This window comes from Rhineura floridana, chromosome 2, assembly GCF_030035675.1.
Source record: "Rhineura floridana isolate rRhiFlo1 chromosome 2, rRhiFlo1.hap2, whole genome shotgun sequence".
In the NCBI taxonomy this organism is placed as follows: domain Eukaryota; kingdom Metazoa; phylum Chordata; class Lepidosauria; order Squamata; family Rhineuridae; genus Rhineura; species Rhineura floridana.
Genome location: NC_084481.1, coordinates 42,111,809 through 42,126,316, shown reverse-complemented (window position 1 = coordinate 42,126,316; position 14,508 = coordinate 42,111,809). Strand labels below are relative to the sequence as shown.

The window sequence follows — 14,508 nt, the reverse complement described above, 5'->3', positions numbered from 1 at the left end:
GCCATTGAGTCCAACCCCCTGCTCAGTGCAGGAAAGTAGGAATACAAGTTTTAAAAAATCTATCTGTTCTATCTTTTTTTCTCCTTGTGATCAAAACTGAAAATAGAAATACAGAACTGAATGGTAAAAGGGATGCGTGCATTTGTGTGGTATCTTGGAGATGCAAAACATGACCATGAGTGAGCCAGCCTTTTGAACCCAGATCTAAGTGCAACACTTTGTCCATCTTCAGAACCTCTGGAACATCCTATAAAGTAGGGGTGGGGAACCTGCAGCCCTCCAGATGTTGCTGGACTACAACTGCCATCATACACCGGCCATGCTGGCTGCTGGGACTCTGGGAGTTGGAGTCCAACACCTGGAGGGCCTCATGTCCTCCCTCTTTGCTATAAATGCCATCAGGTTCAAGACAGCCAACACGGCACATGCTTTTTTCTTAACACTATGTCTCGTTTCGGGTTTTATAACGGTTCAAGGGTAAAGATTTGTGATTCTCATTCCAGCTCACCTTTCTCACCCACTGCGGCATAGTGTGGGTACTTGGGGAGCGGTGGTGGGTGTTGATCACAATGACGGTGATTATGATTGAGGTTATGACAAACACCATGGTGAACAACATGTATTTGCCAATCAAGGGCACTGCGCTGGAGGTTGAGGGAATAAGTTCCACAATGACTAGAAGGAACACAGTCAAAGAGAGCAGCACAGAAATGCTCAGGGTCATCTTCTCACCTATGATAGAGAACAAAGAATGGATGCGAATTAGCCAGGATAAGGAACAGACAGGGGCTTACTTAATGACCTCTAACATCACCTTTCTCCAACAGGAAATCAAGTTAAGGGACAAACTAGGTATGATATTAAATCATAGTCTTTGGATTTACTGTGCAATTTTTTTTAAAAAATGCACATAGTATCAGCTGGGGGAGGGGGCTGATAATTATTGGGACCACAGCTGGTGTGAAGAAGACAAGAATGACACCTTCTGAAAGGGAAAAGTCTTCTTCTGAAATTAGTGTTTACTGGGATCAGGATAGGGGAGGAATCTGGCCCCCAGTTAATGGCTGCCATTAGACAGGACTTTCTTGTGGCAGCACCACAACAGTAAAGCTCCCATCTAAGAGTAGTCCCACCAGACTCCATCACTTTTAATTTTTAGGAAGGTAATTAAAAATATTTTTATTCCAAAAGTTTTGGGGCAGGTTTCATAGATATTATGGTGGTATTATAATTTGTATAATTAATATATATTTGAGTTCGGCTTAGAAATGGAAGTCTCAAAAGTGGGGTCCAATCCCAACAGTCTGCTGGGACTGGAACAGAGTAAACTGTGTCTGAGAGAGACTCTAAGCATGGAATATTGTGTGATGGCAAAGACAGAGAGTGATCCATTTTAAATTCACTTGTTCAAAAATTTTCTTGGACATTTGTTTTTCTTCATAATGTTATTTGTTATTTAGTTTAATTTTTGTAAATTGTATTGCTTTTATTGATGTATTTTTATACTTTTGTTTATTTATCTTTGTAAGCTTCCTTGAGGGCCTTTGGCCAAAAGGCAGGGTATAAATAAATTTAATAATAATAGTAGTAGTAGTAGTGGTGGTGGTGGTAGTAGTAGTAGTAGTACTAGTGGTGGTAGTAGTAGTAGTAGTAGTGGTGGTGGTAGTAGTAGTAGTAGTAGTAGTGGTGGTGGTAGTAGTAGTAGTAGTAGGCATGCATACCATGCTCTAGAATGTACAAAATGTTTCACGTACGCTATTTCAGTGATGTTGCATAACAATCAAGTAAGGCAGATGACCATTTCCAGTGAACGCATTGGAGCAGAGTCAAGTGTGAGGACTACTTCAGGTGCTGGGCCTGTAGCCCTCCAGATGTTTTTGCACACCAACTCCCATCAGCCCCAGCCAGAATGGCCAATGGTGAGGGATGATGGCAGTTGGAGTCCAGCTACATCACTCCAGTCCTAGATTACTGAACTGCTAGAATTTGTGGCTGGAATAGGATATTTAAACTGGGGACTTTCTGACTCACAGCTCTTAGCCAAAAGTTACGACTGTGATAGCACCCTGTTGGATCAAACCAATGGTCCATCTAGGCCATCATCCAATTTCCAGTGGTGGACAGATAGATGCTTACAGCAAGCACACAAAGGAAGTCAATAATCCTCCACTGTGTAAACAAATCTTTTTTAAAAAATTAAACTGATTTTATTATGTTTTATATGATGCCAAACCCTAAGTGCCCTTTTCAATGGAATAGCAGAGGAACCATTTCCCCCATCACCATTAAGACTGGGAATTTTACTTTTTCTTTCTTTAAAAATTAAATTCTCACACATATATCACAACACCACACACAAAACATATCCGTGTAGCTTTAAATTCCTATCACATAACTTCAGAGGTTATTATTAAAATAGATGAATAGGCAAGGATGGCCAGGAGGGGGCAGACTGTTCCTCCTGGCTGCCAGTTGCAGTCACATACCTGAATCTGTGGGCAGATAAAACACCAGTCCAGTTAGGAAGGAGAAGAGGAGGCAAGGAATAATGACGTTGACAATGAAGTAGAGAGGCAAACGCTGCATCACAAAGTGATAGGTAATGTCCAAGTAGGGAGTGTTGGGGCAGCAGTCATAGTCAACGCAGTGCTTCCAGCCCCGGCACTCTTTCATCACCCACTCTCCACCCTCCATGAAGTTATTCATATCTGGATAGTCACTTTCCTGAAAGGGGAATGAACACCAGTAACAAGGCTTGATGCTCCCTTATATTCATGCAAAATTAAGTTCCAGGTAAACACTGTAAACCAATACCTTATTTTGTTGTTGTTGTTGTTGTTGTTGTTGTTGTAGTAGTAGTAGTAGTAATAATAATAATAATAATAATAATAATAATAATAATAATGCTCAGCCCATTTTTATGAACAGAGAGAAGTTCCAAGGGCTCAGGGCTTATCCCAGTTTGGTTTCCTCTGGAAAGAGGTAATGGGAGGCTTATGGTGTTTTTGTAATACGTGCATTCATTTACAGATATATAGGTTGAACTTAAGTGAGTCGAAATCCACTGCTCCCACATCAGTGCTCCAGAAAGACAGCAAGAAAGAGCCAGTGTGGTGTCATGGTTAGGATGCTGGACTATCACCCGGGAGACTAGGGTTCAAACTCAGCCACATGATGCTCACTGGGTGACCTTGGGCCAGTCACTGTCTCTCAGCCTAACCCACCTCACACGGTTACTGTGAGGACAAAATGGGGAGGAGAGAATCAGGTACACCACCTTGAGCTCTTGGAAGAAAAGGCCAGACATAAATGTAATAGTTTTTTTTTAAAATCCCAAAATGTTTTCAGATCCCAAACTCTGCATTCTGTGTTTAAAACAAGTGGGTTTCTTCACACACAGGCTGTGTACACATTACTGGTTTAAAACACAGCTAGATCAAAGCTGGGGTTTTTTGGGGGGGGGATGCATAAAAATGCAGTATTTCATAAGTATCATAGGTTTCATAAGTTTCATAGGTATGGCCTGTGGCTTCATCAAGTGTTTACACCCTCTAGGCTATTAACACTCTTTTGTCATGTCTGAGGTGCTGCCCAGGTATTTCCTCTGGGCAACCCACACAATAGCCCTGATGAAGGAAATTAGATAGGAAACCTAGAACAATACTTACTTTTTCCCCTATGTGCACTGATTAAAACAGCAGCTTAAAAATAAACAACCATGCAGGTTAAATATCTATTTGCTCCACAATTGTTTCCCTACCTAAATATCTCCCCACTTCAAACAATATGATAACATCATGCAAATATGACATTTGCTGGTGCAGTCTGTATTATGGGAAGGGGGGGATTATTTCCCCTCTTCCTGCAACGAAAAAATTAAATCAAAATCTAAAAAGTTAGAACTTTTCAAAATTAGAAACGTTGATTAAAAGCCACTTCAGGCATCCCAGAAGGGTTCCAAGGGTCTGTGCATCTCATTCCATGAGCCCAACAGGGCCTCGGGATTTCTTGCAGGGCGGCCTCCATCCCTCAATAGAAAAAGAACTGCTTTTAAACTGAGGAAAACTTCAAAAGCCCTGTTGTGATATGCCATGGTGGTCTGCTGATCCAAACCCCATGAAAATGGTTCCTGCATAGGATGGCTACTTACACATCACCAAAAAAAGAAGACAAAATTGGGCACAGATTTGCCTATAATGTGCATATGCTCATTTATGGAAAAAGGCCGTCATGGGTAATGGCTGTAGCTCAGTGCTAGAGCATCTGCTTTGCATGCAAAAGGTCCCAGGTTCAATCCCTGGCATCTCCAGGTGGGACTGGGAAAGATTCCCTGCCTGAAATCCAGGAGAGCCGCTGCCACTCAGTGTAGACAATATTGAGCTGGATGGACCAACTAGATGGTCTGGCTCAGTATAAAGCAGCTTCCTATAAGGATAGATGCAAATTTAGAAACAATTACTGTAATTAAAATAGAAATGCAATCCACCTAACCATAGTGGGGAAGATTGTGACCAGGTGACCTATGCGCCTGCTCAGTCACTCAGTGCTGATAGGTGACTTTGTGGCCCACCCATATCTCCCTTCTTCATGTTCTTTGCCTTTAAACTGGACTTGGATCAGGCAGCCCTTCAAACAGAGCTCTGGCCTCTGCAGTAGGGACGCAAACCCATCCTTTTCCAACACAAGGACCCCATCCTCAGCAAGGGGCCTTTAGATCCTGGCCTCTGTCTCCTATGCCCAGATGTCACCTACCGGGTAGATGGCAACCACTGAGCCATCATAGGTCCACGTGCCCAACTTCATACTGCAGTTCTGCTCATCAAATGGAAAGTGGGTGACTATAATTTCACAGTAGCTTTTAAAGATGGCTGGAGGCGTCCATGTGATGTGACCTGTATAGTCTAAGAGTACTTTGGTATCTTTGACAATAGCAAAATCTCCATCTGCGCTGTAAGGGAACGAGATGAACACCAGTACTATGGATCCGACCCATTTTCACTGGCAAATGCAGCAAAATTATGTATTTATACTTCCTCCCCACCCCCATGGTTTATGCACTGCTCAATCCTGCAATGTCTAAGAGGTATACAGTGAGGATGCAGGAGCGGTAGGCGATACCAAGACAATGGGGAAGGCAGAGAGGAGCTGACAGCACAGCTCTATAGGCGTCTACTCTGAACCCCAGGGAGTTCAGTAGGGCTGGCTTTCAAGGGAGTATAGGACTGCCACCTCAGGCTACCTGAAAGTACTACCTTGTTTCCATGTTTCTTGGTCACTTTCTTTTAAAAATGATTTATTATGCTAATATAAATACTACAAAACAGTTGCAATTTGAAAAAAAAATTATAGGAACTTTTAGAGTTAGGGCACATCTTCATATTACATTTAAAGCTCTATTGTACCACTTAACAGTCGTGGCTTCCCCCTATGAATCCTGGAAACTTTAGTTTGTTAAGGGTGCTGAGAGTTGTTAGGAGACCCCTATTACCCTCACCAAGTCACAATTCTCGGAGTGGTTTAACAGTCAATCCTTCTTCCCAGGGAACTCTGAGAACTGTAGCTCTGTGAGGGTCAAGCACAAAAGAAGCCCCACATAGAAGGCATTGCAGTAATCCAGTCTTGAAGTCATCTATGCCTGAAGCTCTCCTGGTCCAGGAATGGTTGTAGCTGCTGTACCGGAGCAGCTGGTAAAAAGTGCTTCTAGCCACTGAAGCTACCTGGGCCTCCAGTGCACAGGTGGATCCAGAAGCACCCCCAGACTAAATACCTGCTCCTTCAGGGGGAGTACAACCACACCCAGGGCAGACATGGGAACCACTCACCCACAGTGCCTCTATCTTGCCAGGATTCAATCTTAGCTTATTTTCCCTCATTCATCCAGCACTTGGACTCATCTGTGACCTTGTTATGTGACTGTACTACTCAATTAACATGTAACAACCTTTCTTACTTGTTGTACAAAACAAAGTCTGGACGCCAGAGATTGCTTGATTGGACACGAATTTGCTTCACATTACCATATTCTTCTGGGTTCCATTTCAAATTGACATCATTCCATTGCTGGAAAAGGAATTTAAGAGCGTTAAAAAACAAACTCCTGCCCACATTGTTGAATGGAAGCCTAAAACAGAACAATTACTTTATAGCAAGAGAACATTTCTGTGAACTTATTTTGCCTTATGCTAAAGGTAACTGGATTAATAGAAACTAATTAATATAGCCATTAGGCCCTGTGCCAGCGTGTGGCCAGATTGGGCCCTGGCCGGGGGCCCCTTTGCAGGCCCCTCCTTAGGGTGGGAGGGTGGAGCCCACTCTGCAATTCACAGCAGCACTGGGTGTTGCAACCTGACACTGCCGTGGATTGCAGAGTGGGGGCTCCCAGGCACCCTCCTGATAACAGGCGGTGCAGGCTTAAATAAGCCTGCCTGCCTGACCTATCAGTTGCATTAGCTCATAAGTGTGCAGATGTCTGTCATCACCCAAGATGCCTGCCATCATCCTAAGGGATTGACACCCTTGCCGCCATCTTGGGTGATGGCAGGTGTGCATGCATAGTATGCAGGCAGACCCACGCTGATGCCACAGGTAGGTGGGGCAGGTGGGCCTATATAAGCCCCATGCTGCCTGCATCAGGAAAGGGTGTCGGAGTAAACGGTGCTGCAGGCCGGGGCAGGCTGGGGCCCAGGGCCCAGTCACGCCTGGCGCTGGCCCTGATGGCCATTTCCATTCTCAGAATGAGTACCCATCGTCAGCAACTCTTTATTGTAGGCACACACAGTATAAAAGGAGTACATGATATTTATAAATTGAGTACATTTGCATTAACGTATGTGAAACTGAGTATATTTACATTACAGTGAGTATTGTCTTCATATATTGACCTAATCATATCTTCCTTAACGTATCAATGTGGAAGTTTCATAAAGAATAAACTAATGACACCATATCAAGAAACAATACTTTATTTCCATGTCAGCAATGTTATGGCATGAAACTCAACCGAAGGGTTTGGGATATTTTTAAGAAATCCTAGGACATGGTTTGAGTGCCAAGGATGTAGCACCTTTACTGAAGTTAAGCAGGTCTGGGACTGGTCCAGTGCCTGGATAGGAGACTGCTTGGGAAAGAACTAATGTATTCAATGTTGAGTTTCATAATGGTACAAAGTTAATAATACAGAGACAAAAATATAAAGTCTGAAAAGCTACTTCAAGCATGCCCAGTGGGGTTTTGAATAGCAGACCCGTATGCCACAGCAGAAACTATTTCTGAATGTTGTGTAGTTCCAAAAGGAGTTTTCTAAGCAGCACAGGGCAAAGGGTTGCTGTCTGAGAAGCACAAGCTTAAAAGCACTGCTGATGTGTGGAACAATTTTCCTGGTTCTTTTGAACCCAGTCAAATGCTTCATCTTGATTCAAAATGGTGTCCAATTGTATCTAAACATAGACGAAAACCGGCTCCTTGATCTCAGGAGCCACTGTGCAATATTTGCTTTTGATATCTTAAGAGGTGTTCCAATGCTCAACGAACAAACAACTTTCCAAAATATATAGTAGATGGATTAATGTAAAGGGTGGCAAAGAATTACCTGTTTCAGGCGCACGTTGGTCGTTACAATTTGATTCACTTCATCCTTAAGAGAGCAGAACACAAAGATTAAAGGAAGAGAGCTTATTCAGCAAAATGTGTGGTTGAGATTATATAAATACCCCTTCCTATTCCTGCCTTTGTTGTCTTCCTACTGTTGAAATGTAGATTGTAATTGCTTGTCTTATTTTGTGATGCACCATTGTGCACCGTGTTTTGTAAGGGGCACTTCCACATGGCAGTTTATATGAACTCAGTGCTGCTCATTTTAGAAAAGGCATTCCTTATAGGTGAAGAAAGAGGGAAGTCCTGCTTCTTGCCATCTGCACTTTTTCTAGTTACTTGGATTGATAATAGTGGGTTGGATTCAAACTAAGAGTTGTAGCCAACAAAGCTGTTCCATTTGTGCAAGAATGTCAGCTTGTGTAATGAAATGGCCCCCCTTCTCATCCCCTTGTGTACCTCCAAAACTGTTCTGGGTCTCTAGAGCAGATTAGGGAGGCATGGAAGGCACACAAGGAGAGGAGAGAAAAGGAAAGTTGTGTTGCACAAATCAAAGCCCTTGTGCTAACAGGACAACTTCGTTGGATACAACCCAAAGTTATTTGAACTTAGTTCTTATTGAAATCAGTGGAACAAGCTAGTTATGATTTAAGCCCCATAGATCTCAATGGGAATCAGGTTCCATTAATTTAGTATGGATTCAACCCTACATATATGTGCGAGCATGTGTATTTAAATATATATATTTAAAAATCTGCTGACCAGTTTTGTATGGTTCCATTTTAGTTGACTGAATAGATTTTAATCAATTAATTTAATTGATTAATCAATTAAACATTACAGCACTAAAATAACACTCCTGAAGTTTACTGCTATTACTGTTACTATTACTAATGATGATGATAATGGGATAATTAAAATTTTTACTGTACCACATTGATCAACTGGATAAGCTGTAGTCCAACAGTAACATTAACAGCGTCACGGTGATTGCTTACTGGACGAATACATTTGTTATAATTCTTAAATAAATTCTTAACCAGACGAGTTTCATGATCAGAACTCAGGACCAAAACAGCTGCAGGACAATTTAAAGAAAGAATTGTCATTCAGTGTTACAAGATTTATTACCTTCTCATCCTATTGCTGCAAAGGAGTGTGGAGTCTGGATAGAAAAGGATTGATGAGGCCAGAAGCTTTGCTTAAAGTTGGGCTAATCTGTAAGTCTGGCTAAATCTTTTTGTTAGGGAAATTGCTGCCTAAATGGCCTATGAATGTGTTCTGAATAGCTAGAGAAAAAAGTGGAAAGTTCTGGGCTGTTCTGCATGGGGGCATACTTCCTCCCCCCCCCCATCTGAGCTAAGGAGAATGTAATTTAGTTCTGCTTGCGGAAAAGGGAATAAAAGAAAACTGCATTTTGAGTTACTTATGTGATAAAAAGACTGAGAATACAGCAGAAAGGGGGGTAAGCTGAGTTGTAAATTAACAGTATCTAGGGACACAGGGATGCCACTCTCTGGAGATGTGATGATCTGATGTTGGAGTAATGGATGTCCATTGTTGGAGTGTTTAAAGTTGTCTGCCTCCACTTATGCTCAATATGTATATTTGTATATTATGTCCAGTGGTGGCTGGCACCCATTGGGATTGGTGCGGCAGAGAGCAGGAAGACCCACAGTAAGTGGAGCCAGGGCCAATGACATGGCAGAGTCAACTAGCTCTGGTTTTGTCCCCGTCCTCCTCCCTGCTGAGTTCTACAAGGGCAAAACTGACACTACGGGAGTGGGAAGCTGACAGCTAGGGCCATTCCTGGACTGGCTGTAAGCTGAAAGGCAGGCAGGTGAGGGCTGGCTGAGGTTGGTGGGGCAGTGCCCTATTTGCCCTAATAGACCAGCCTCCACTGATTATGTCCCCACCCCCACCCAGTCCAGTATGCACCTTGATAGTACCTAAAGGCTGGTCAAGTTATTTTGATACTTGAGGCAGTAACCCACCTCTCATCCACCCTGGCAGTAAAAAAAACAATCATAATGACTAAATTGAAGCCATTCCATAACACCCAAAACCAGATGCTTGAGGCAGCTGCCTCACTCTGCCTAATGGTAGAGCTGGTCCCACTTCAGGATCTTAGGCAGAGAGATCTTCCCATACTTACTAAAAACAGGAAGCATCCAATGAAAAATAAAAAAGGAGAGTCAATCTCAAATATGCAAAAAAGTAATGCTTTTTATTAATGCCCATAACATTAAGACGAACTAGAAATATGAAAGATATCCAAATAACAGCAAGTTTAGGGAAACTGATTTTATTAATCAACAGGTTTTAACTGGAGCTACCAGTCCAACAGGTCATCATCCATGTGGCCACTGTGCCTATTGCAAATATCCATGTAAAATGACAAGTTTCAGGGCTCATCAAGACAACACAGGTGGTGGGGAAGGGTGACTTCGCTTGTGCCTGCTTTTGGGACGGGCTCCCGCCTCAAAAGAAGCTTATTCAGATATAAATCAGTCAGAACATTTTTTTTTTTGACTGATGAAATTTCTCCCGGGCAGGGAGAAACGTAGAGATCAACCTCAAAAGCCTGTTTTTGTTGGGAGGACTGGATTTCATTAATTTATGAGATAAGGTCCAGCCAACAATGCCGGACGGACTTTCGAACAAGCTCTATCTGCTTAAGCGATACGTTTATCTTTTCTTTAAAGAGAGAACGGACTAACAGGCAAGCACCCTTCTTTCTATTATTTTTTTTACTTGGTTTAAATTGTTGCAGCAAAAGGAGATTTGTCAGATTGATCGGCTTTGGACAGCTTCTGGGTGAGCTATAACGCTTCTCTGTTATCCACGAAATTAACAGCTTATCTCTGTTTCTGTCGCAAAAAGCTGTCCTGGAAGTGCATTCTAAAGATATACACAGAAGAGGGATTTCTATTCCTGATTTCTATTCCAAGGAATATTATATTGTCTGGGACTATTCTCTTTTTGGTCTATTTTATTTTGACGAATCTGCTTCTTCATGACGCCACTAACTGTTTTGATGCTGGGAACTAAATTTGTTTTGCATTCTTGAACATAGAGAGATAAGGCAGGTTGCTCTGTTTATACTGTGATGTCATCAAGCCTGGAATATTAACCCAATTGTTGCTGAAATAAGAAGTGGTTTTTCTTTATTTTTGTTTTGCTTTGTTTTCGTGGTTTTAAAAATGGCAATCAAGAAAGTGGCTGAGAATCTGGAAGTAACTATGTTTCAGAAAATAATGGATGAGATTGAGATAACGAAACAAACCCTGCGACAGGGTAGTAAGGAGCTGAAAATTGAACTGAGCAAAATGACGCAGGAGTTTAAAGAAATAGGGGATCCTGTGAGAGAGGAGAATGAGATCAGAGATGAGAAAAGAAAAAATAAAGGGAAGATACAAGCCCTGGAGATTGGAACAAATGTGGAATTGGAAAAAGATCTGGAGTTTATGGATTTTAGAAATAAAATCTACTGTTTGGAATTTAACGTTATCTCTGAAGAAATTAATGAAGATATTAGAGATAAAGTTATCAATGGCTTGGATAATCTTCTGGACTGGAATGATGTGATGGAGCTTGATATAGAGAAAATCTATGGAATTAACTGCAGCCATGTGACAATGGAAAAACTCTTAAGAGATGAGCCAGTGCATTTTGTAAAAAAGAAGAACAGAGATATGACTTTACAACAGTATTTCAGCAACTTATTCAGAATGGATGGCAAAAAAATATTTGGGATAGAGGAAATTCCCATCAGACTCTTATTATATGACTATGGCTACAACAGCAAGATTATTATGGAATACTGATAATGGAAGATTGGACACTGAAATTACTGGACTTAACAGGACTATTGAAGATGGAAGATGGAACTAATAGGGATAATGGAATAATGGCTATTGAAATTATTGGACCTAACAGATTCTGATGAGATGGATTAATCGAAATGTTTATTTGGACTATGGTTATGACAATAAGATTATTATAATTATTAACGAGATGGATTAATTGACATGTTTATTTGGAGAAAAATTGATAGATATATTTCTTAAAGAATTGAAACCTCTCTTTGACTTTTTGTGGAAAGAATAAAGTAATGTTTATGAGATTTGATGATTAATTAAGATAACTACTGGAGGAAAGTGATTTTATAATATGATTTAAGAGACAGGATTGTTATATATTGTAGACCTATAACTGATTTGATATGTGACAAATGGGAAGTCAACATTTTATTTTTTTTTGTTTAATCATTTTTGTTTTGTTTTGTTTTTTGTCTTTGAATGTTTTATGATTTTGTTTTCTATGTTTTATGAAAATTTGAATAAAAATTATTGTAAAAAAAAAAAAAAGACAACACAGGTGGTACTGTTTAAGATCATGCACTATATGTAGTGCCATTAATGTAGTATACATTGTCCAACACCCATGTAAGAAACTGTATGTATGGCACGGTATAGTGTGGTTTATTTATGGATTGCATTTTAGTCCAAAGGCCCCAAAGTTGTGAAAATATTAATACAAAAGAAATATACAATGAAATTACAATATAAATAAATCAAAACACTATAAAATAGCATCACAGTTCAGCCCAGATGATGTAACAGGCTCTGATTATCACTAGGTGCAGTGCATTGGAGTTTGCACAAATCTGCCATTCTATTTTTTTCTTCAGTCATCAGAACCACCTCATTGTCATTTCTTCTTATATACCATGTTAGATGTTAGTTAAAACCCCACAACATGCTGGCCATCATAGCTCATATGCATGGAGATTTCAACAGAGAGGTCAGATCTATTACTTTTGGAAGCTTACCTCCAGGTATGCAGAATAAAAAGATTTGTGTATCTGCATCCCATTTTCTCATAACAGATTTGCACAGCTTATAAGAGATCACCCTGTATGCGTGTGGCTGTCATTGCTACAACCTGATGTTTTATGTAGGAAAAACATCCAGGCTGGTAAACAGAAGAACAGGAGAACATCTTTTCAATATAATGAATAAGAAAATTGGCACCCCTCTAGCTAGTCACTGTTTAGATTAAAATGATACCTATAATTCTGGGAGACTGAGAAAGCTAATCAGGCCAAAAGAGAAATAGAAAAAAGAGATGTAGTGGATTTTGAAATTGAAAATCATGGCCCCACAAGGCCTCACTAATGAATCACGATGATAATGATGATAATAATAATATAATAAAAATATAAATTGTTGTTGTTGTTTTTATTATTATTATTATTAACTTCTATCCCACTCTTCCTCCCAGAAGGAGCCCAGGATGGCAAACAAAGGACATACACTAAAAACGTCTTAAAACATCTAAAAAACAAAACATGTTACAAACATTTTAAAAATAAAACATCTTAAAAACATCTTTTTACAAAAACAGCTTAAAAAATATATTGAAAAGTAATTCCAACACAGATGCAATCTGGGATAAGATCTCTATTTAAAAGGCTTGTTGTAAGAGGAAGGTCTTTAGTAGGCACTGAAAAGATAACAGAGACGGCGCCTATCTAATCTTTAAAGGGAGGGAATTCCAAGGGTTGGTGCCCCAACACTAAAGGTCCGCTGTGCAGCCCAATCCTATTCTTGCTTACTCAAATGTAAATTCCACCAAATTCAGCAGGAATTTCTCCCACTTGGGTGTGCCTAGGATGGCAACCACATTTTACCATAAGCCCTTCAGCAGCACTTTAATGTCTGATAATTTTTTTGAATGAACTAATAATCTGGAGGAGGTTCGCCATTCATAAGTTGTTTGTGCTATTTATGACTGTCATTGCTGCTCTTAAAGGATGTGTATGTGTATCACTCAGAACTCAAACCATCTCCTATTTCTTGTACAGACCGGAAAGATCTCACATTTCAGAGGGTACATTATGAGCAGTTTCATAGGAGTTATTAACAGTCCTTCCACAGCACATGGAACTGTCAATCAGTTCTGCTTCCTTATCAAACTTCTATACAAATAAAGGGGAAAACATTCACCATACTATAGTGTACTTTAAGATGTATTTATTTCAAATCCCCACAGAGTTTAAAAAACACACAACTTTATTCTTCCCTGGGAAATAAATTGAAGATAAGAGAAGGGCATTCTCCAAGTCATACTACATTTTGCATTGCATTATTAATTTTTTATTATGCTTGTTGTTAAATTTATGCTCCTATCTCATTCTTTTCCAGTTGCAGTTTGGGGAGGCGGGGAGATGTTCAATATATTTAAATTGTGTTCAGCTAACATTAATAAAGCTATTGGAATAAAGCTATTGGAATAATATATTTGTAAACACATGCTCCACCTATGACACATGCTTTTTATTTGAAATGAAAACAAGAAGCCAAACCAAAATTACATCACTGGTTGAAATGATTTACCTGGTCCAAGAAGCAGAAGAATTGGTAGACAGCGAACATCCATCTCTTGCCCTCTCGTATATAAACACTGGGACTTCCTCAGAGTCTGACACTGAATAAAGTGTTGCTGTTTCCAAGCAGGGTGTTTAGGAAATGTGACCACAGAGTTATTGTTTCACAGCACCTGCTAAGGGAGATGGCAGCTGAAAGCCAGCAGAAGAGTTTGGGAAAGGAACAGAATCTATTTTTGCCATGCCAAAGTCCTTCTGGCTTACAGTCAGAATTCTTTTTGTCTAAATTACACATTCCATTGTTAAAAAAAAAGTGGTGCAACCAGCCACAGAGTTGCTAGTGAGTGACTAAGGCTGCAATCCAATACATGTCTACTCAGAAGTAAGGTCCATTGGGTTCAATGGGACTTACTCTCAGGTAAGTGTATTGAATTGCAGCCCAAGTGACATTAATTCTAAGAAGGCTTCCTTTTATATTAGCTTGCTTAGAATGAGAGCCTCAGGGTGTTTCCAGAAGGCATGCTGAG

General features: G+C 40.3%; 1 protein-coding gene across 4 annotated transcripts in view; it reads right to left on the bottom strand.

The window, feature by feature from the left end:
• CHRNA1 (cholinergic receptor nicotinic alpha 1 subunit) overlaps nt 1-14,152 on the bottom strand; it is a 48,679-nt gene extending 34,527 nt beyond the window's left edge. For 3 of the 4 annotated variants that reach the window (XM_061608428.1, XM_061608431.1, XM_061608429.1), the window contains exons 1-7: nt 13,992-14,152; nt 8,523-8,668; nt 7,589-7,633; nt 5,951-6,060; nt 4,753-4,948; nt 2,487-2,724; nt 509-732 (exon numbers count right to left, since the gene is read on the bottom strand). In XM_061608428.1, the coding sequence (XP_061464412.1) occupies nt 509-732; nt 2,487-2,724; nt 4,753-4,948; nt 5,951-6,060; nt 7,589-7,633; nt 8,523-8,668; nt 13,992-14,034 (1,002 nt within the window). In that variant the 5' untranslated portion in view covers nt 14,035-14,152. The remainder of the gene's footprint in view (nt 1-508; nt 733-2,486; nt 2,725-4,752; nt 4,949-5,950; nt 6,061-7,588; nt 7,634-8,522; nt 8,669-13,991) is intronic. The other variant, XM_061608432.1, reaches the window with a different exon arrangement.
• Nucleotides 14,153-14,508: the final 356 nt, after the last annotated feature.